The 21029-nt window shown below is 31.5% G+C and overlaps 1 protein-coding gene across 2 annotated transcripts in view; it reads left to right on the forward strand.

Moving 5' to 3' along the window:
- The window catches only part of LOC129757038 (pikachurin), an 865561-nt gene that overhangs the window by 835204 nt on the left and 9328 nt on the right, over positions 1 to 21029 (forward strand). For both annotated transcript variants that reach the window (XM_055754138.1, XM_055754139.1), the window contains one exon: positions 723 to 826. In XM_055754138.1, coding sequence (XP_055610113.1) covers positions 723 to 826 — 104 coding nt within the window. The remainder of the gene's footprint in view (positions 1 to 722; positions 827 to 21029) is intronic.

A 21029-nucleotide genomic window follows, 5' to 3' on the forward strand; every position in this document is an offset into this window, starting at 1 on the left:
CACCTGCCACTCATTAGAAATTCTCGAGACTGTCCACGGGGCGGAAATTCCGTGCATTCTAGCATGGCGGCGCGCAGAGATGTCGTCTTCAACCTGCCCGGGTGCAAATCCAGCGAGCTGGTGGAAAAAAGAATTTGCACTCGAGAGGAGTAAAATTATCATAAAAATAATCAGAAAGAAAATGTGTTTCTGCCAAACCTCTTTCGACGCCATTCACACGACTCATCCGTCGTTGGCGATGGTGTTGTTGGAATGATTTTTTTTGTGTGTGAGATGCCCCCAGTCAGTCAGTTATTCATAACCGGGGAATATCGCCGTGTCCTTGGAAGATTGTCCTAGGTACTTGCTTGCGGAAGGAACGGAAGCTGCTCGGTCCGAAGTGTTTCCAAGTAAAAATGGAAAATATTCACGAGCTTCGCCAGTAGTAAGATCTCACTGCAATTTCTGAGAAGAGCTGGGATACATTACTTCCATAAAGATAATGAGGCATATGTTATTTCATTAATGAATAAATTTTGTTCCAAAGTAACGGGTAGAAATGATGAGGAAAGTTTTTTCCACACTCGTTTTCCAAATTCACATTGATATATTTTTTCTCAGACATCTGTTTAGAGATTATTTTTAATTTGGTTTCTTGAGTCACATTATCATTATTCATCCCATTACAAATGTAACATTTGAGAACTACGTTTAAAACTGATATCGTTTGTTGTAATTTGCAGGAACTCCCAAGATGGCACTCTGAAAGTGGACGGTGGAAAGTCAATTACACGAAGATCACCAGGAAAATTAAGACAGCTTAACACTGATACGGGACTATATGTCGGTGAGTAGAGCATGATGACTTATGGGAATTGGTAGGGATTAAAATGTGTTGAATTTAGCCGATACCTGGGAATAACTTTCTCTTTTCACTTTTTGATGCCAACTATTTAATGCTGTATTTGAGTATAACAAAAATGTTTTGGCATTTGATTGATCTTTGAAAATTACACTTATTAAACCTTAACACGGCTGAAATTCATTCTAAAAAATCGATTTGTGAGCGCACTTAATGTTAAAAAAAATACATACAGAAATTTCTTATTGTTCCAAGAATATAAGAATGATAAGTACCGTAATCCGGGGTAATATTGATCACTTTTTTCGATATTTTTCGATTATTTTCTCTGTTAAGGGGAATGTGGCATGTTTCATATTTTTAAAACCAGTACTTGTCTCCTATGAACGTAAAACATGGTTGCAGAAATTTATTAGACTACTTTAAATTTGATTTAAAAATCGATTTTTTCTCGATTTTGAATCAGATGATATGGGGTAACATTGGTCAGTCTCAAATTTCGACGGTTTTACGAGTTTTCTTGATCATAAAGAATACAAAACACCTTCATTATACTAACAAATGCTTGTTTATAAATTTTACTTTGTTTTTAATCATTTTCTTTTAAAATATTTATAACCGGAAAAATAACTAATAACTAACATTCAGGGGCAAAAATTATAACAATTGCTAAATAGTTTGAGCTACAAAATACAAATGAATTTTTACCTTCACACATTCCTCTAGACCCTCCCACTATTCCTATTTTCACTTTTTCTTGAAAGTTTACCATTTGATACGGTTTCTACCCATTTTTCCAATACGGGCTCACTCTAGGAAAATGTCCTTATTTTTTAAATATTAAAAAATTTATCACTAAATGACTATAAAAATAGCACTATAAATGTACATATACAAAGAAAAAAGTTGTTCTTTCACTTCCAACAACTCGTTTGCATCTAAATGCTTTGAGGTATCATCAAGCGAGCTGTTTGTTTCCGCGCCTTAGAAAACATAGATATTTAAGGATTTTGAAATTGATTTTTTACTTACAGAAAAATATTTTAAATACAAACCAAATTGTGCCTATTTGATACTCAATTTATAGGCTTTCAAACGTTGAAAACAGTTTTCAAAAATTCAAACCTTAGACTGAGTTATTGATGATGATGTGCAAAAGTTTATTGTTGGTCAAAATTACCCCGGTGATCAAAGTTACCCCGTTTTACGGTATGTTATCCACGGGGCAAAACGGTTACGAATATTTAGTTTGGCATCATTTCGAATACATCTTCTAAGATTTTTGGGTCTTTATGTTCCTTCCGTTTTAATATATTGCAGATCTTAATGTTTAGCTTATTTTTAAACAATTTGGTCATATCCATTGAATTAAGAGGTGGTATAATATCTATTTTCTGGTATTCAGGTTTTGTGCTATAAATCGTCACCTTTTTTTTTTTTTATTAATGCTGCTGCAGTCATAAGGGGACAAAAATATGAAAATGTAAATGTTATTTGAACAACTAAAGAAAAAATTGCTGATTTTAAATCTTAGTCGAAACTAGTTCCTGAAGAAATCTTAGGTTTCTATCTATTACACCTATCGAAGAAATAACAATAATTCAATGCCTACTAAACAAATCTCTGTGCCGAGAATGCGCTAAAAAGTGTACTGTACCAAAGACTATATTGAAAAAGCTGATATAAATACTCGAGCTCCCAAGCAAAATGATGCATGACCACTACATTGAAGCGAGAAAAGAGAAACATTTTTTGGGATTTTCATCCTATTTGACAATTTATTCCAAAAAAAAAAAAAAATATATAGAGAGAGAGAGAATCGAACTCACTGCACTATCTCATCTCGACTTGTTTATCAGATTTCTTACCCAGTGAACCATCTGAGTCGGTTAGCAACCAAAAGGTTATTATCATAGTCTCTCTGCCAGTTAGGCTGGAACAAATATCAATTTCTTCTTATGTCACCCCCCTTCGATATTTCCAGAAAAACTGAAGGGGAAAATAAATAAAGTTTAATGTATTTTATGTTAACTTGAAAAAAAAAACCAATTTCCGAAAGATTACCAGACCAAAAAACAAATTGTGGAAGATGGATGTTATTTCACCTTTGAAATTCTTGATTTTATAGAGTCCTCGAGAAAAAAAAAAAATAACTTGATACATGTATAAGTTTTGTGTTATGATATTGTATGAAATTTTATTGCGTCAAGCTTTCGTGCAACTTACTCCAATTTATTTGCTTTTTGCATTATTTTTTATTATCACCTGCCCCCCCCTCCCCCCCCTTTTCTCCTCGCTATGTTCGCAACTCCGAGTGACAAAAAAATGATTTGAAATTTGTCCCGGCCTTATCAGAGAGCATAGAATTCCATCTCCAAGGAAGTTCATTATAGGAGTAGAGTTTGATTTGTGTGTTAAGTACCTATATCGTAAACTCAAAAACAAAATTGGTCAAAACAACTTTTTCGGCTTTCAAATGACATTGCAGAGTGGATCAGAAAAGAAATTTAGCGGGAAACAATTATGAACGTCTTCCCTTTAATTTAAATGCATTTAATGTCTTCAACAAACTTCTACAACAACTAAGAGCGGTCATTTTGACTGGAAAATTTTTAGGGTGGTTCATAAGAGTTCATATTTCCTTTATATTCTACTAGCTGACCCGGTGTGCTTTGCTACACCTTCCAGAAGTTATTGATATTTTTGGTACTTAGTTATTAACTTTTCATTTATTTGCACAAAATTTTCAAATTTAATTCAAAATTGTTGCAATGTTTTTTTCTAAAAGAAAATGCATTTTTTTATTTTGAAATCTTTATTAATTTTTTTTAATCCGTGTTTTAATCCTTTTTATGACTCTGGATTTCTTAGCTTCATAAGTTTAAAGCTTATGCCAAAAATTTTTTTTGTATATGAAATCTTCGTTGTCCCTTTATAATGTGCAGAGGGTTTCAAACTATCACAGAAACATTTTGTTAACAAAATAACGTCACGGGACACTTATTTTACTTATTCGTTCTTGAATTGTTATACAAATTGTTAGAGTGACCATTTCCCCCATTCCTTTATCCCTAACGAAAGGAATCATCCGAAAAACACTTCTTGTATACAAATACAATCCCATGTCATATACGGCTCCATTTTCGATAAATTCTCGAGTTATTCAAAAAATGGGTGACACTCTCCCCCCTTCATATCTCCCCTTTGGCAAGAAAAGGGTGTCTCAACCCATTGAAGAAACATTTCCCGTACACAAATATGCTCCATACATACAAATTTGATTCCATTTTTTCGATAAGTTATCGAAATATTTTAAAAAAAAGTGTATGAGAGACCCTCTTCCCACTTTTTATCGTTCCACTGAATGGAGGGAAAAGTTGCTAAACCACAGGAAAAAAACATTTCTTGTGTTCGAATACTCTCTCATTCGAAAATTGGTTTCTTTGCTTTATTAGTTTTCGAGTTATGCTATAAAACTTGTATCAAAGCCCCTTTTCCTACCTATCCCCTACCTGGAAGGAGTTGATCGTTCGATTTGTAAGAAAAGTTCTTGGTTTATGCAAAACAATCGTATGTGAGCTTCCGTCTTTCCTAACTGTATCCCCAATTGAAGGAGAAAGAAGTCTGAAATAAGCGAATAACTATTTTACGTTTCCAAATGCTTACCTATGCCAAAATTATTTCCATTAGCTCTATTAGTTCTCGAATTTTGCGAAAAATTGTCAAAGAGCCACCCTCTCTCCTTCCTATCACCCCACTGGAAGGAGGCAGTAGTACCATTCCTTGTGTTCAAATATCCTCCCAAGCCAAATTTCGTTCTATTTGCTGGGTAAGTTCCCGAGTGACGTAAAAAATTGTAAGAAAGCACCCCCCTCCCTTAAGATTTTCCAACCGGAAGAACGGAGGGTTTTCAAAATATCATAGAAACATTCATTGTAATCAAATACCTTCCAATGCCAAATTTGGTTTAATTTGCTTGATTAGTTTTCCAGTAATTCTGAGAATTGTAACGAAGCTTCCTCCCCACTTTCTATCTCCTCACTGGATGGGGGGAGGGGTACTAAATATTCATAGAAGTATTTATCGTTCCCAAATACCCTTCCAAGTCAAATTTGGATTCATTTGCTTGAATAGTTTTCAAGTTATGCAATAAAAAAGGGTTTAGCCCTCCCCCTTTCTTCATGTATCTCCAAAAATAATCATAGAACCATTTCTCGTATTCCATTCCTCTTCCATGCCAAATTTGGTTCCATTAGCTTGATTATTTCTCCCGTTATTTGAAAAATTGTAAGGTAGGCCCCCTCCCCCCTTTATATCACATCACTGAGAGAAGGGAGGGGTACCTTGCATTCATGGAAATATTCCTCGTTCCCAAATACCACCCCATGCCAAATTTGATACCATTTGCTTGATTGGTTTTCGAGTTATGCAAAAAATGGTCATTTATTCGGGAGGCCCCTCCCCCCCTTCCTGAGAGAGGGAGGGGTCTCAGACCATAATAGGAACTTTTCCCTGCCTCCAATACCCCACCCTGCCAAGCTTCACTCAAATCTGTTCAGTAGTTTCCGAGTCTATAGGGAACAGACAGACAGACAGACAGAAATTCATTTTTATATATATATAGATTAGGACCCTTCATTTCTTAGTAGGAAGGGGCCTTTGTGAAGTTAAATTATCTGAACATGTAAATGTATGCTTTTTTACCATATTTGATGAGATTCACTTGTCAATAGATTTAATTTTACCGCTTTTTATCGTATTTAACGATTATTTTGAATGTGAGCCCTCTCTCCCTTGGGTGCGTCGGACTCAAAACTCCACAGATACCATTCCCTACCCATAAAACTACTCCATGCCAAATTTCACATCAATCGGTCCAGTAATTTCTGAGTTCTTGAAGAGCAAAGGTACAAATTTTCCTCATTTTCATGGAGATTTTGAAAGTTTTGAAGCAAATTTTATTCGACGATTAAACGCATTAGTAAAAAAATATATATCTCCAGTTTTTTTTGCATTATAAAGATTTCAGCATAAACTTTCAAATGCAATCAACGATAAAATTTTCGACTCTCTCCATTTGTAGTTATTGAAGCTCTAAAACAGTCATTTTACGACACCTTTTGGTAAACTTTTTTCAACAAAAGTTGCGCATTTTAATTATCTTAAATTAGAGATGTACCGAATAGTGGTATTCGGTGAACGGACGAATATCGAATAGTGACTTTTTCAACTATTCGGCCAAACGAATATTCAGCCGAATATTCGGCCGAATATTTGGTCGAATATTCTGTTGAATTTTCAAAAAAAAACACTTCTATTTCTACTGCCATTTTTAATAGAAATCTTCTATTTCTGCAATCTTAATTTTCCCCATGTTTTAAGTCGATTATTTCCAAATAGATGTATCAGATCTTTTTTAGGTAGAGGTCTCTTTGATTTTCAAAATGTCACCATTACCTAAAAGGACATCAGATAACTTGTCGTTTCTAGGACGCTTATATCAAACGAGATTGGATTCCAGTGAAATCTGGGACAAAACATGTTAAAACAGGTGTTTGCGTTTTTTTATATCGAATTAGATGAATGTCTATGTTTTAATAGATGTCATCAAAATAGTTGCCAAAAAGAATGATGATCTTTAACCTTAACCATACAAAACTTTCTACGACACTTATTTACACGGCCGGGTCTGAACGATTTTTGTTTAAAAACTAGTAAAAAAAGGGAAAATCTGAACAGAAACTATGTATTTTTCTCAAACATACTAGAGGAAAAAGAAATAAAATTTCTTGAAATTTAAACTTTTCATCAAATTACAACAGCAGTTTTCAAATCGTATTTAATGAATAAATTTACTCCAAAAAATCTTTTAGTAACAGAAAATTTAAAAACTTTCAAAGAGATATTTAATTTTTTTTTATTTGATTTATCAAAAAATCTGAATAAACCCGGGTAAAACCAGAAAGTTTAAAAAAAACATGTGACCATGCCATATAATCAAAGTATGAAGCTATCTTCGGTGAAAAATACACGGATACATCTAAAATGTTTCACTGAAACCATAAGTTTTTGATGATTTTGATGGTTTTTCAACATTACTTTTGGATATTTAATAAATTATCCAATATCAGTTGAATGATTTCAGAAGTCTGTTTTTGTAAAAAATTTAAAACATAGATATTTGGAGCCGCTCCCAAAAATTTTCAATATCGTGAATCTTCATGAAATTTTGGAGGAAAAAATCAAAATCACAGTTTGAAGGAACAAGAGGTTCAGTGAAAATTGTAGAAAAGAAAGAACTGAAAAAAACTGAAAACTTTATCAGTGATATCGATTGTGATAAACAAAATGTCTGCAAGAAAAAAGATCGTACAAATCCTGTTGGCTGCAAAAAGGTTGGGTTACCTGTGGTATTGACGTCAAACTCTGGAAGTTTCGGGTGAGATCAATCCTTTTTTTTTTGTTTTTCATTATGATTTCAACTTTATAAACTGAACATTATCAAATCCATCATAACCATATGAAGCGTTTGGTAAGGAGCTCCACGCTTCATTCCTCCCTTGTTCCTGTAATTTTTGCGTTCTACATCTCATGGTTGGCCTGGCCGTAGTAGTATCTGCAATGCATGTTCTATGTATCAGATACTATGTTGAAAAGAAAAATGAGGAACGCAAGTTTATCATTTTCCAGGATGCATACGAGTATTGGCCATGTTGGTGTCAGAGGAAGAAAAAAAAAATTAAAAACATAAATATTCGGTCTATTCAGCCTATTCGGCCGAATACCTAGCTCTACTATTCGGTGAGCCGAATATTCGGCTTAACGGTTTTTTGGCGGTATTCGGCGCCGAATATTCGACCGACCGAATATTCGGTACATTTCTATTTCTCTCACTTCATGGAATCAATAAACTTAACTTTTATCCAAATTTTAGCTAGTAATTGGGTCCTCCTGGACTTCTTAAACGATTTACCATGTGAATTTTGGTCGAATAACTGATCTCCAGCTGTTTTTTGTTTTCCCACTGGGACTTGTCTGGATTTTTCTCGATCCTGCTCAAAAAAAATCTGTCAATGAACTTCCCTATTTGACGCTATCTCAAATCAAATCTCAAATCATGGACGAGAACGGCTTTTCCGGGAAGCTGGCCAGACTGATCAAGGCGACGATGGATGGAACGCAGTGCTGTGTGCGAATCTCGGGTGAATTGTCGAGTTCATTCGAATCGCGCAGGGGGCTTCGACAAGGTGATGTCTATCCTGCATGATGTTCAACGTGGCGCTAGAAGGTGTTATTCGACGAGCGGTGGGCGAAATGCGGGGCACGATTTTCAACAGATCCAGTCAACTTATCTGCTTTGCCGATGACATTGATATAGTCGGCAGATCATCTGCGGCGGTGGAGGAGATCTACCGCAAACTGAAACGCGAAGCAGGAAGGATTGGGTTGATGATTAATACGTCCAAGACGAAGTACATGCTGGCCTGCGGATCCGAGACCGACCGAACCCGCTTGTCCAGTAATAACAAGATAGTCGAAGACTTTGTCTATCTCGGCTCACTGGTGACCGCAGACAATGACACCAGCCGTGAGATCCGGAGGCGAATTATCAGCGGAAGTCGTGCCTACTATGGACTCCACAAGCAACTGCGGTCGAGAAGACTTAGCCCTCGCACGAAGTGTAACCTGTATATGACGCTCATTAGACCGGTTGTTCTCTACGGGCACGAGACATGGATATTGCTCGAGGAGGACCTGCGTACACTCGGAGTGTTCGAGCGACGAGTGTTAAGAACCATCTTTGGCCGCGTACAGGAGAACGGAGTGTGGAGGCGAAGGATGAACCACGAGCTCGCGCGACTCTACGGCGAACCCAGCATCCGGAAGGTGGTGAAAGCTGGCCGGATACGCTGGGCGGGACGACTGTCCTGCAAAACAGGTGTTCGCCACGAATCCGGTAGGAACAAGACGAGCGGGGGCGCAACGAGCGAGGTGGTTAGACCAAGTGGAGCGTGATCTGGCGAACGTGGGGTGCCCGAGAAATTGGAGAACGGTTGCCATGGACCGAGTGAATTATAGGAATTATGTTCGTCAAGTTATGTCGTGAGACGGTATACTATGTAAATAAAATAAATTGACGCTATCTCGAAAATCGTTGAACAGATTGTCACCAAGTTTTGTACACGTACACATTACATTACTAGGTAGCTTCACTGAAAATTTCATCAATTTCCAACCATGCATTCAAAAGTTGTTCACAAAACAAAGTGTTGCATTTTATTCGAATTCACTTCTTAAAGTATCAAATGTGAGTTTTATCGATCGAAAAATTGTTATGAGCAATCAAAAAGGACACTCTGAACTGAATAAGTCAAGAATATCAAATTTTCACTTTTGATCAATTCGTCGTTGATCCTCTTCACTAATAAGCATTCCATTGCAATCCTAAATTTAATTCCTAATTTTAATTTTTTTTTTTTTAAACGACAACGATTTTTCCCAAAAGTTTTCTTCACCCTAGATCAAATTCCTGCCAGTGAGTGTGGGTCCAGTGATGAGAAATTGCGAAGGACACAAATCGACCCTCGACGCAGTTGTTTCAAATTTATTGCACCAATAAAATGTGGCACCAGTTTTGAAAAATGTTTGCCCTACTGCTGCTGAAGTTTGAACCTAGCCAAGGAAGGAAAAGTATTTCATCGACAACCCGGCCCCCACAAACATATACGAATACCTACACACACATGGGGATGGGGCTTCTCATATACCCAAAAGTCATAAAATGTAGAACACTAGAGTGATTTTTGGGTTCCATGTTATGCTAGGTTATGTAATATGGGAAATGGGAATTCTAGCGCCAGAAACGGACAGAATTTATGCAAAATTTTGCTGAGTTGAATTTATTTTGAAGCTGACGCTTGAATTGAAATAAAGTTTTAAAAAAGTCCACGGATATTTATGTCGTCCATCGACTGCTGCCTGATTTGATTGAAAGTGACAGAAATTTAACCGGTTTTTGATGAAATTCATCCATCTCGAGCTCTCGGACGATGCTTGAAGAGCTTAGAAAGAACAATGGAGAACGGATGGGTGAAAAATAGATTGAATATTTATTCTATCTTAAGAATCAAACGAGAAATCACTCACCCCTTGTAGCTTTTGACTGGTGATGACGAAGATGCTTTTATGTAGCCAAAGGCCAAAGCTCAACTATGTTTACCCCCAGACGTTCCCATTTCGATCGTTTTAGAAGAAATTTGGGTCTCCCGTGGGTTATCTGTCTTCTCCACCCCCTTTTGATTTCTTCTATTTTCGTCCAGTGATGATGACGAGGTTGAATTTCTTTTTAGAAGAAAAATGTAGCTTTTATTCAGCTTTTTTTCTCCGAAGGCAGATCCTGGAAATCTTCGGCTCTAAGAATCAAGCAATGCTCTAAAACGGTTGTTTTTTCCTTCTGTAGAAAACGAGCTTTCCATTCGTTCTTGTAGGGATTTTGGTGGATATTTGATGACTGAGAACTGTCTTTTCTGCTCGGTATAATTCCAGTTTATGGTCACACAGTCGACTGACTGGGCTGAGCTGGGTCAATGATTTCTTGGTAGTCTGGACTGTTTAAAGTTCGAATATAGCTTTGACATTTTTTTCAAATATAATTTATGAAGGTGGTGATTTAAAGTGGATAGCTAAGAAGGATCAGTTAGTATAAAAGTGAATGATTAAACGTTTGACAATAGTAATATCCGTTCAAAACTTTCAGCTCAATAAAATTGATTCAAAGGTGTCACAAAACATCACAAGCACACCAGGCATTTGGTCAGAAAATTCTTATGAATAATTCAATTAGAGTAGAAAAGTTTCATGCTGATGCGGCAAATAACAGTAAGCATTTAATTTAAACCTTGTAGTTGATTCTGATAATAAGTTCCACAATCCTAATTCGCTCTTGAGTGCAAATATGACACTATTGGAAGTTTGGCAGCTTGTATCTTTATCTTTATTCAGGCGCATCCAAATAAAAAAAAACTTATGGGACCCTCAATAAATTCATGACATCTTTAATTTGACGTAATATTTTTTTTATGATGCACCCTAACAGCCTAGTCAAAAAACTTCCTAATTTGATTGTCTATTTGACACTCCTAGAATCGATTTAAAAAGAAATTGTAGTTTTGAAAATTCCAAATTAAACACAAATATGTTTTTGTTATTTTTGTCATTGTTGCCATTTTTTGTAATTTTTAACATTTTTAAAATTTATGTCACTTATGTCATTTATGTCATTTATGACATTTATGTCTTTTTTTTTCATTTATGTCATTTAAGTCATTTTTGTCATTCATGTCATTTTTGTCATTTTTGTCGTTTTTGTCATTTTTGTCATTTTTGTCATTTTTGTTATTTTTGTCATTTTTGTCATTTTTGTCATTTTTGTCATTTTTGTCATTTTTGTCATTTTTGCCATTTTTGTCATTTTTGTCATTTTTGTCATTTTTGTCATTTTTGTCATTTTTGTCATTTTTGTCATTTTTGTCATTTTTGTCATTTTTGTCATTTTTGTCATTTTTGTCATTTTTGTCATTTTTGTCATTTTTGTCATTTTTGTCATTTTTGTCATTTTTGTCATTTTTGTCATTTTTGTCATTTTTGTCATTTTTGTCATTTTTGTGATTTTTGTGATTTTTGTGATTTTTGTGATTTTTGTCATTTTTGTCATTTCGCTCATTTTTGTCATTTTTGTCATTTTTGTCATTTTTGTCATTTTTGTCATTTTTGTCATTTTTGTCATTTTTGTCATTTTTGTCATTTTTGTCATTTTTGTCATTTTTGTCATTTTTGTCATTTTTGTCATTTTTGTCATTTTTGTCATTTTTGTCATTTTTGTCATTTTTGTCATTTTTGTCATTTTTGTCATTTTTGTCATTTTTGTCATTTTTGTCATTTTTGTCATTTTTGTCATTTTTGTCATTTTTGTCATTTTTGTCATTTTTGTCATTTTTGTCATTTTTGTCATTTTTGTCATTTTTGTCATTTTTGTCATTTTTGTCATTTTTGTCATTTTTGTCATTTTTGTCATTTTTGTCATTTTTGTCATTTTTGTCATTTTTGTCATTTTTGTCATTTTTGTCATTTTTGTCATTTTTGTCATTTTTGTCATTTTTGTCATTTTTGTCATTTTTGTCATTTTTGTCATTTTTGTCATTTTTGTCATTTTTGTCATTTTTGTCATTTTTGTCATTTTTGTCATTTTTGTCATTTTTGTTATTTCTGTCATTTTTGTTATTTCTGTCATTTTTGTCATTTTTGTCATTTTTGTCATTTTTGTCATTTTTGTCATTTTTGTCATTTTTGTCATTTTTGTCATTTTTGTCATTTTTGTCATTTTTGTCATTTTTGTCATTTTTGTCATTTTTGTCATTTTTGTCATTTTTGTCATTTTTGTCATTTTTGTCATTTTTGTCATTTTTGTCATTTTTGTCATTTTTGTCATTTTTGTCATTTTTGTCATTTTTGTCATTTTTGTCATTTTTGTCATTTTTGTCATTTTTGTCATTTTTGTCATTTTTGTCATTTTTGTCATTTTTGTCATTTTTGTCATTTTTGTCATTTTAGTCATTTTTGTCATTTATGACATTTATGTCATTTTTGTCATTTACGTTATTTTTGTCATTTTTGTCATTTTTGTCATTTTTGTCATTTTTGTCATTTTTGTCATTTTTGTCATTTTTGTCATTTTTGTCATTTTTGTCATTTTTGTCATTTTTGTCATTTTTGTCATTTTTGTCATTTTTGTCATTTTTTGTCATTTTTGTCATTTTTGTCATTTTTGTCATTTTTGTCATTTTTGTCATTTTTGTCATTTTTGTCATTTTTGTCATTTTTGTCATTTTTGTCATTTTTGTCATTTTTGTCATTTTTGTCATTTTTGTCATTTTTGTCATTTTTGTCATTTTTGTCATTTTTGTCATTTTTGTCATTTTTGTCATTTTTGTCATTTTTGTCATTTTTGTCATTTTTGTCATTTTTGTCATTTTTGTCATTTTTGTCATTTTTGTCATTTTTGTCATTTTTGTCATTTTTGTCATTTTTGTCATTTTTGTCATTTTTGTCATTTTTGTCATTTTTGTCATTTTTGTCATTTTTGTCATTTTTGTCATTTTTGTCATTTTTGTCATTTTTGTCATTTTTGTCATTTTTGTCATTTATGACATTTATGTCATTTTTGTCATTTACGTTATTTTTGTCATTTTTGTCATTTTTGTTATTTTTATCATTTTTGTCATTTTTGTCATTTTTGTCATTTTTGTCATTTTTGTCATTTTTGTCATTTTTGTCATTTTTGTCATTTTTGTCATTTTTGTCATTTTTGTCATTTTTGTCATTTTTGTCATTTTTGTCATTTTTGTCATTTTTGTCATTTTTGTCATTTTTGTCATTTTTTTAATTTTTGTCATTTTTGTCATTTTTGTCATTTTTGTCATTTTTGTCATTTTTGTCATTTTTGTCATTTTTGTCATTTTTGTCATTTTTGTCATTTTTGTCATTTTTGTCAATTTTGTCATTTTTGTCATTTTAGTCATTTTTGTCATTTTTGTCATTTTTGTCATTTTTGTCATTTTTGTCATTTTTGTCATTTTTGTCATTTTTGTCATTTTTGTCATTTTTGTCATTTTTGTCATTTTTGTCATTTTTGTCATTTTTGTCATTTTTGTCATTATTGTCATTTTTGTCATTTTTGTCATTTTTGTCATTTTTGTCATTTTTGTCATTTTTGTCATTATTGTCATTTTTGTCATTTTTGTCATTTTTGTCATTTTTGTCATTTTTGTCATTTTTGTCATTTTTGTCATTTTTGTCATTTTTGTCATTTTTGTCATTTTTGTCATTTTTGTCATTTTTGTCATTTTTGTCATTTTTGTCATTTTTGTCACTTTTGTCATTTTTGTCATTTTTGTCATTTTTGTCATTTTTGTCATTTTTGTCATTTTTGTCATTTTTGTCATTTTTGTCATTTTTGTCATTTTTGTCATTTTTGTCATTTTTGTCATTTTTGTCATTTTTGTCATTTTTGTCATTTTTGTCATTTTTGTCATTTTTGTCATTTTTGTCATTTTTGTCATTTTTGTCATTTTTGTCATTTTTGTCATTTTTGTCATTTTTGTCATTTTTGTCATTTTTGTCATTTTTGTCATTTTTGTCATTTTTGTCATTTTTGTCATTTTTGTCATTTTTGTCATTTATGACATTTATGTCATTTTTTGTCATTTACGTTATTTTTGTCATTTTTGTCATTTTTGTTATTTTTATCATTTTTGTCATTTTTGTCATTTTTGTCATTTATGTCATTTTTGTCATTTTTGTCATTTTTGTCATTTTTGTCATTTTTGTCATTTTTGTCATTTTTGTCATTTTTGTCATTTTTGTCATTTATGACATTTATGTCATTTTTGTCATTTACGTTATTTTTGTCATTTTTGTCATTTTTGTTATTTTTATCATTTTTGTCATTTTTGTCATTTTTGTCATTTTTGTCATTTTTGTCATTTTTGTCATTTTTGTCATTTTTGTCATTTTTGTCATTTTTGTCATTTTTGTCATTTTTGTCATTTTTGTCATTTTTGTCATTTTTGTCATTTTTGTCATTTTTGTCATTTTTGTCATTTTTGTCATTTTTGTCATTTTTGTCATTTTTGTCATTTTTGTCATTTTTGTCATTTTTGTCATTTTTGTCATTTTTGTCATTTTTGTCATTTTTGTCATTTTTGTCATTTTTGTCATTTTTGTCATTTTTGTCATTTTTGTCATTTTTGTCATTTTTGTCATTTTTGTCATTTTTGTCATTTTTGTCATTTTTGTCATTTTTGTCATTTTTGTCATTTTTGTCATTTATGACATTTATGTCATTTTTGTCATTTACGTTATTTTTGTCATTTTTGTCATTTTTGTTATTTTTATCATTTTTGTCATTTTTGTCATTTTTGTCATTTTTGTCATTTTTGTCATTATTGTCATTTTTGTCATTTTTGTCATTTTTGTCATTTTTGTCATTTTTGTCATTTTTGTCATTTTTGTCATTATTGTCATTTTTGTCATTTTTGTCATTTTTGTCATTTTTGTCATTTTTGTCATTTTTGTCATTTTTGTCATTTTTGTCATTTTTGTCATTTTTGTCATTTTTGTCATTTTTGTCATTTTTGTCATTTTTGTCATTTTTGTCATTTTTGTCATTTTTGTCATTTTTGTCATTTTTGTCATTTTTGTCATTTTTGTCATTTTTGTCATTTTTGTCATTTTTGTCATTTTTGTCATTTTTGTCATTTTTGTCATTTTTGTCATTTTTGTCATTTTTGTCATTTTTGTCATTTTTGTCATTTTTGTCATTTATGACATTTATGTCATTTTTGTCATTTACGTCATTTTTGTCGTTTTTGTCATTTTTGTCATTTTTGTCATTTTTGTCATTTTTGTTATTTTTGTCATTTTTGTCATTTTTGTCATTTTTGTCATTTTTGCCATTTTTGTCATTTTTGTCATTTTTGTCATTTTTGTCATTTTTGTCATTTTTGTCATTTTTGTCATTTTTGTCATTTTTGTCATTTTTGTCATTTTTGTCATTTTTGTCATTTTTGTCATTTTGTCATTTTTGTCATTTTTGTCATTTTTGTCATTTTTGTCATTTTTGTCATTTTTGTCATTTTTGTCATTTTTGTCATTTTTGTCATTTTTGTCATTTTTGTCATTTTTGTTACTTTTGTCATTTTTGTCATTTTTGTCATTTTTGTCATTTTTGTCATTTTTGTCATTTACGTTATTTTTGTCATTTTTGTCATTTTTGTCATTTTTGTTATTTTTATCATTTTTGTCATTTTTGTCATTTTTGTCATTTTTGTCATTTTTGTCATTTTTGTCATTTTTGTCATTTTTGTCATTTTTGTCATTTTTGTCATTTTTGTCATTTTTGTCATTTTTGTCATTTTTGTCATTTTTGTCATTTTTGTCATTTTTGTCATTTTTGTCATTTTTGTCATTTTTGTCATTTTTGTCATTTTTGTCATTTTTGTCATTTTTGTCATTTTTGTCATTTTTGTCATTTTTGTCATTTTTGTCATTTTTGTCATTTATGTCATTTTTTTAATTTTTGTCATTTTTGTCATTTTTGTCATTTTTGTCATTTTTGTCATTTTTGTCATTTTTGTCATTTTTGTCATTTTTGTCATTTTTGTCATTTTTGTCATTTTTGTCATTTTTGTCATTTTTGTCATTTTTGTCATTTTTGTCATTTTTTTAATTTTTGTCATTTTTGTCATTTTTGTCATTTTTGTCATTTTTGTCATTTTTGTCATTTTTGTCATTTTTGTCATTTTTGTCATTTTTGTCATTTTTGTCATTTTTGTCATTTTTGTCATTTTTGTCATTTTTGTCATTTTTGTCATTTTTGTCATTTTTGTCATTTTTGTCATTTTTGTCATTTTTGTCATTTTTGTCATTTTTGTCATTTTTGTCACTTTTGTCATTTTTGTCATTTTTGTCATTTTTGTCATTTTTGTCATTTTTGTCATTTTTGTCATTTTTGTCATTTTTGTCATTTTTGTCATTTTTGTCATTTTTGTCATTTTTGTCATTTTTGTCATTTTTGTCATTTTTGTCATTTTTGTCATTTTTGTCATTTTTGTCATTTTTGACATTTTTGTCATTTTTGTCATTTTTGTCATTTTTGTCATTTTTGTCATTTTTGTCATTTATGACATTTATGTCATTTTTGTCATTAACGTTATTTTTGTCATTTTTGTTATTTTTATCATTTTTGTCATTTTTGTCATTTTTGTCATTTTTGTCATTTTTGTCATTTTTGTCATTTTTGTCATTTTTGTCATTTTTGTCATTTTTGTCATTTTTGTCATTTTTGTCATTTTTGTCATTTTTGTCATTTTTGTCATTTTTGTCATTTTTGTCATTTTTGTCATTTTTGTCATTTTTGTCATTTTTGTCATTTTTGTCATTTTTGTCATTTTTGTCATTTTTGTCATTTTTGTCATTTTTGTCATTTTTGTCATTTTTGTCATTTTTGTCATTTTTGTCATTTTTGTCATTTTTGTCATTTTTGTCATTTTTGTCATTTTTGTCATTTTTGTCATTTTTGTCATTTTTGTCATTTTTGTCATTTTTGTCATTTTTGTCATTTTTGTCATATTTGTCATTTTTGTCATTTTTGTCATTTTTGTCACTTTTGTCTATTTTTTATTATCTTAATTTGTTATGGCAGTTTTGTCCTTCGAGTCATTTTTGTTGCGATAGATTTTACAATATAAAAAACAATTCATTAGGAATATCGTCCTCTAAAATCACTAGGCCAGTAATGTGTATCAACTTAATTGATTGAAAACATAAACAAAGGCCCTCACATTAAGCCACTTCTTTCCAAATCATACAATACTTGCTCATCAGCGTTTATAATTTAGTACACTTGAGCTCTCTGATGCGTTATAAATTTCAATAATCTGCAAACATCCATTATTCAATTGCATAATAGAGAATAAATGTTTCAAACACGCAACAGGTCACGTATCATTCATCGTCATCGCATCTCCCAAAAAACACGTTTGCGCAACAGCTTCCCCAAATTGTTTCCCATAAAACTGGATTTCTGTCCAGTCCACTCATTCAGTTCTCGAGAACAACGGCCGTTTTATGATGAATCGTCAACTAAGTGGCCCCATAAACCCGGAACAGAGCCCAAAACTGTTTTTTGCATATGTATGTATGGATGGCAGTATTTGTTTTTTATAGTTTAAAATTCCTGCAGGGGCTTTGTTTTCCTCCATTCGAAAGCCTGCTCCTAATCTGGTGTGTAAACTTGTAGATTTTTTTTATCTGGCCTTAGTAATTAATGCTTTGCACTCGGTTCGGCCCATTGGTAATGAATGACAATAATATGGGTGCCCTCTGTTAAATAAAACGCAAATATCTAGCTAGAGCCATTGCTTTGCTTGAAAAAAGAAAAAAAATTCATAATCTTTAGATGTCCTACTAAAAAGGACATAACTTTTCACCGCTAAGGCCGAAAAATTAAAGAAACATGAAAATTATTTCCTAACTGTGATAAGATAGAGGCCTACATTATTCTACAATAATGTGAAACATAAATAATAATTCATGAAACTTTATTCAAGACACTCAACATCTATCTCTTGAACTGAAAGTTTGATGACAACTTGTTTTCATGAAGTTAGGGTGGTCCTATGAAAATCAGTTTTTTCTCGATATATTTTCATGGTGATATTTATCAAAATAATTTATTCTGCAACATTTTAGATAGAGATGTACCGAATATTCGGTCGGCCGAATATTCGGCGCCGAATACCGCCGAAAAACCGTTGAGCCGAATATTCGGCTCACCGAATGGTAGAGCTAGGTATTCGGCCGAATTAGCCGAAGAGGCCGAATATTTATTTTTTTTTAAATTTAAACAAAATAGACTTGTCAAATTTTGCAACTGATGTTGGAAAATTTATAAAATATCTAAAAGTAATGTTGGAAAAGCTTTAAAATAACCAAAAACTTATGGTTTCAGTTAAACATTTTAAGTGTACCCGTGTATTTTCCACTGTAGATTGCTTTATATATACTTCTTGATATAAACAGGCTTGTTCATAAACTAACTAAAGAATTCAAGAAAAGTTTAATCGGATCGGGACACATTTTTTTTCCAGATTTTACCCGGTTTATTCAGAATTTTTGCTAATTCAAATAAAAAACTCAAATGTCTCTTAGAAAATTTCTAAATTTTACGTTACAAAACGATTGTTTAGAGTAAATTTATTCGTAAGATACAATTTGAACACTGCTGTTGTGATTCGATGAAAACTTCAAATTTCAAGTAATTTTATTTCTTTTCCTTTTATATTTTTGAGAATGACGACTAGTTTCTGTTCAGATTTTCCTTTTTTATTCCCTTCTGGCAGCACTTGCTTTGTTCGACTAAACTTGTTCTTGATTTGCTCTAGCATAAATGTTATTTTTGGGATATTTAATGTATTTTAAAAATATTTGAACTGTGCTCTTTTGCATTATAAGTGATTCGTTTTCATGTTGATAACGTCCGATTATCATAATAAGTCATAATTTGTGTTAATTCAGGAAAAAAAAATCTTGTGTTTGATAAGTGAAGTGCATCTTTTAATAAAAGTGAGAGCGACGGTATAGTACACATTCTTTCACCTGGTGAGTAGAGTGCGTATCCTCATGTTCATGTCTTTTATATTTTATTTTTTTACATTCAATATCTTCACATCTATTTGTTTTATCTACTGTTCCACCCAGCAGCAGGCAAACTAATCAAGTGCCGAGTCTATATAACTTTACACTTGATTAATTGCGTGCTGCGCGTGGATGTACGGTCCCCAAAAACGGTTGCGAACTTTTTCCATTGTACCTCATCTCGTGATTCTAGCATTTGTTTGGCCTGTTAGTGAATCTCGTTCGCTAAGCGGTGTAGATTAAGCGAACACCAGTAGCACCTCGTAAGAAGCTGTTCAATATAGCTTGTGCTTCTGCCAGTAGCTCACTTGATCGAGTTTTTTTTTCTTTCCTCGCTTTCGACTGATGGGAGCATCATACTGCATGGTGCTAGTTGTTTGTCATTTGCCGTCTCATTGCATGTGTATTGTTTCTGAGATTGTGGTTCTAGCACTTGCTTGGCTTGTTAGTCAATCTCGTCTGCTGAGCGGTGTAGATTTGGTCAAAATCAGTAGCAATAATAAGCGAATATCAGAGCTGTCCTTTGCACTGGTCAGTAGCACACAATATTAGCTATAGTACATGCTGATGTTTCAGTAATAACATTCTTCTCGTACTTAGTACACAGTGCAAACAAATTTAAGTGAATCTTCTTGAAAGTAAATTAATTACGAACAACTAGTTGCTTTAATTCTTATTAAATTGCTGTATTTTATTTTATTACCTGACTAAATATTTTCTCAATCATTTCTTATTTGTGTTGAGTTGCTTTTTTGTACAAAATTGTCGTAATATTTTTAACTTTTTGCTTTTTAACTATTTGACTTTGATCTTATAAAAAAAAATTTAACTTGGAAACAAAAAATATCAGACTATCTTTTTGTGATCTGCCTTTTTCATTTTTAGTTTTAAATATTTAATAATTATAGCTTTTTAATCTTCCGACTCATTTACAATTATCTTTAAACAGGTTTTTGACTTTGTTTTTCTTTAAATTTTTTGTTGCCTTTTGTATTGCGAAAATGGAAAATGAAACTAGTGTTGTATGTGTTGAATGTAAAAACGTGGAAAATTGTCCTGACCGAGTTTTAACTTGCGATTATTGTTTTAAAAGTGTGCATCTTCGTTGCAAAAACATACTAGGTAGTGCAGCTCGTAAAATAAAAAAAAACAATATTTTTGTGATTCAAACTGTGCAGATATATATTTCAAAATTATTGGACAACGCAACGATCAGGACACTATTATTAATAGCATAAATAACCAAATTAAAGAAGTCATTCAAAACGTTGTGGCAACAGAAATTTCTTCACTTAAAACAGAAATGAAATCCGTTACATCCGCAATAGAGTCTTCTCAGGAATTTTTGTCTTTGAAGTTTGAAGAAATTCAAACTGACTTTAAAGACTTAAAATCTCGTAACGAAGCTCTAGAAACGGAGGTAACGGATCTCCAAAAAAAACACTCAAATCTTAAAAATGAAGTCTATAAGCTTGAAACCAATTTGGATCGAGTTAATAAGGAAGCTGTATCAAAAAACTGTATGATCTTTGGTTTACCGCTTGCTAATAATGAAAATACTGTAGAAACAGTTCGTAAAACATGCTGTTCTTTTGGATATGATTTGAATATAGAACATGTTGAATATGCGGTTAGACTTTATTCTGCTAAAAAAACAAATGATATTATTCCTCCAATAAAATTTTCTCTTAAAAGCACCGCGATTAAGGAAGAAATTTTCAATAAAAAGCGAAGTTATGGTAAACTTTCCTCAACAGCAATTGACCCCTCATTATTGATCAATGGCAGAGCAACAAACGTCTCAATTCGTGATGAACTAACTCCGCTAGGCATGGAAATTTTAACAGAGCTCAGAGAGTCTCAAGATTTATTGAAAATGAAATACATTTGGCCTGGTAGGGGAGGTGCTATACTCGTAAAAAAATCTGAGGAT

Source organism: Uranotaenia lowii, chromosome 3 (assembly GCF_029784155.1).
Source record: "Uranotaenia lowii strain MFRU-FL chromosome 3, ASM2978415v1, whole genome shotgun sequence".
NCBI classification, from domain to species: domain Eukaryota; kingdom Metazoa; phylum Arthropoda; class Insecta; order Diptera; family Culicidae; genus Uranotaenia; species Uranotaenia lowii.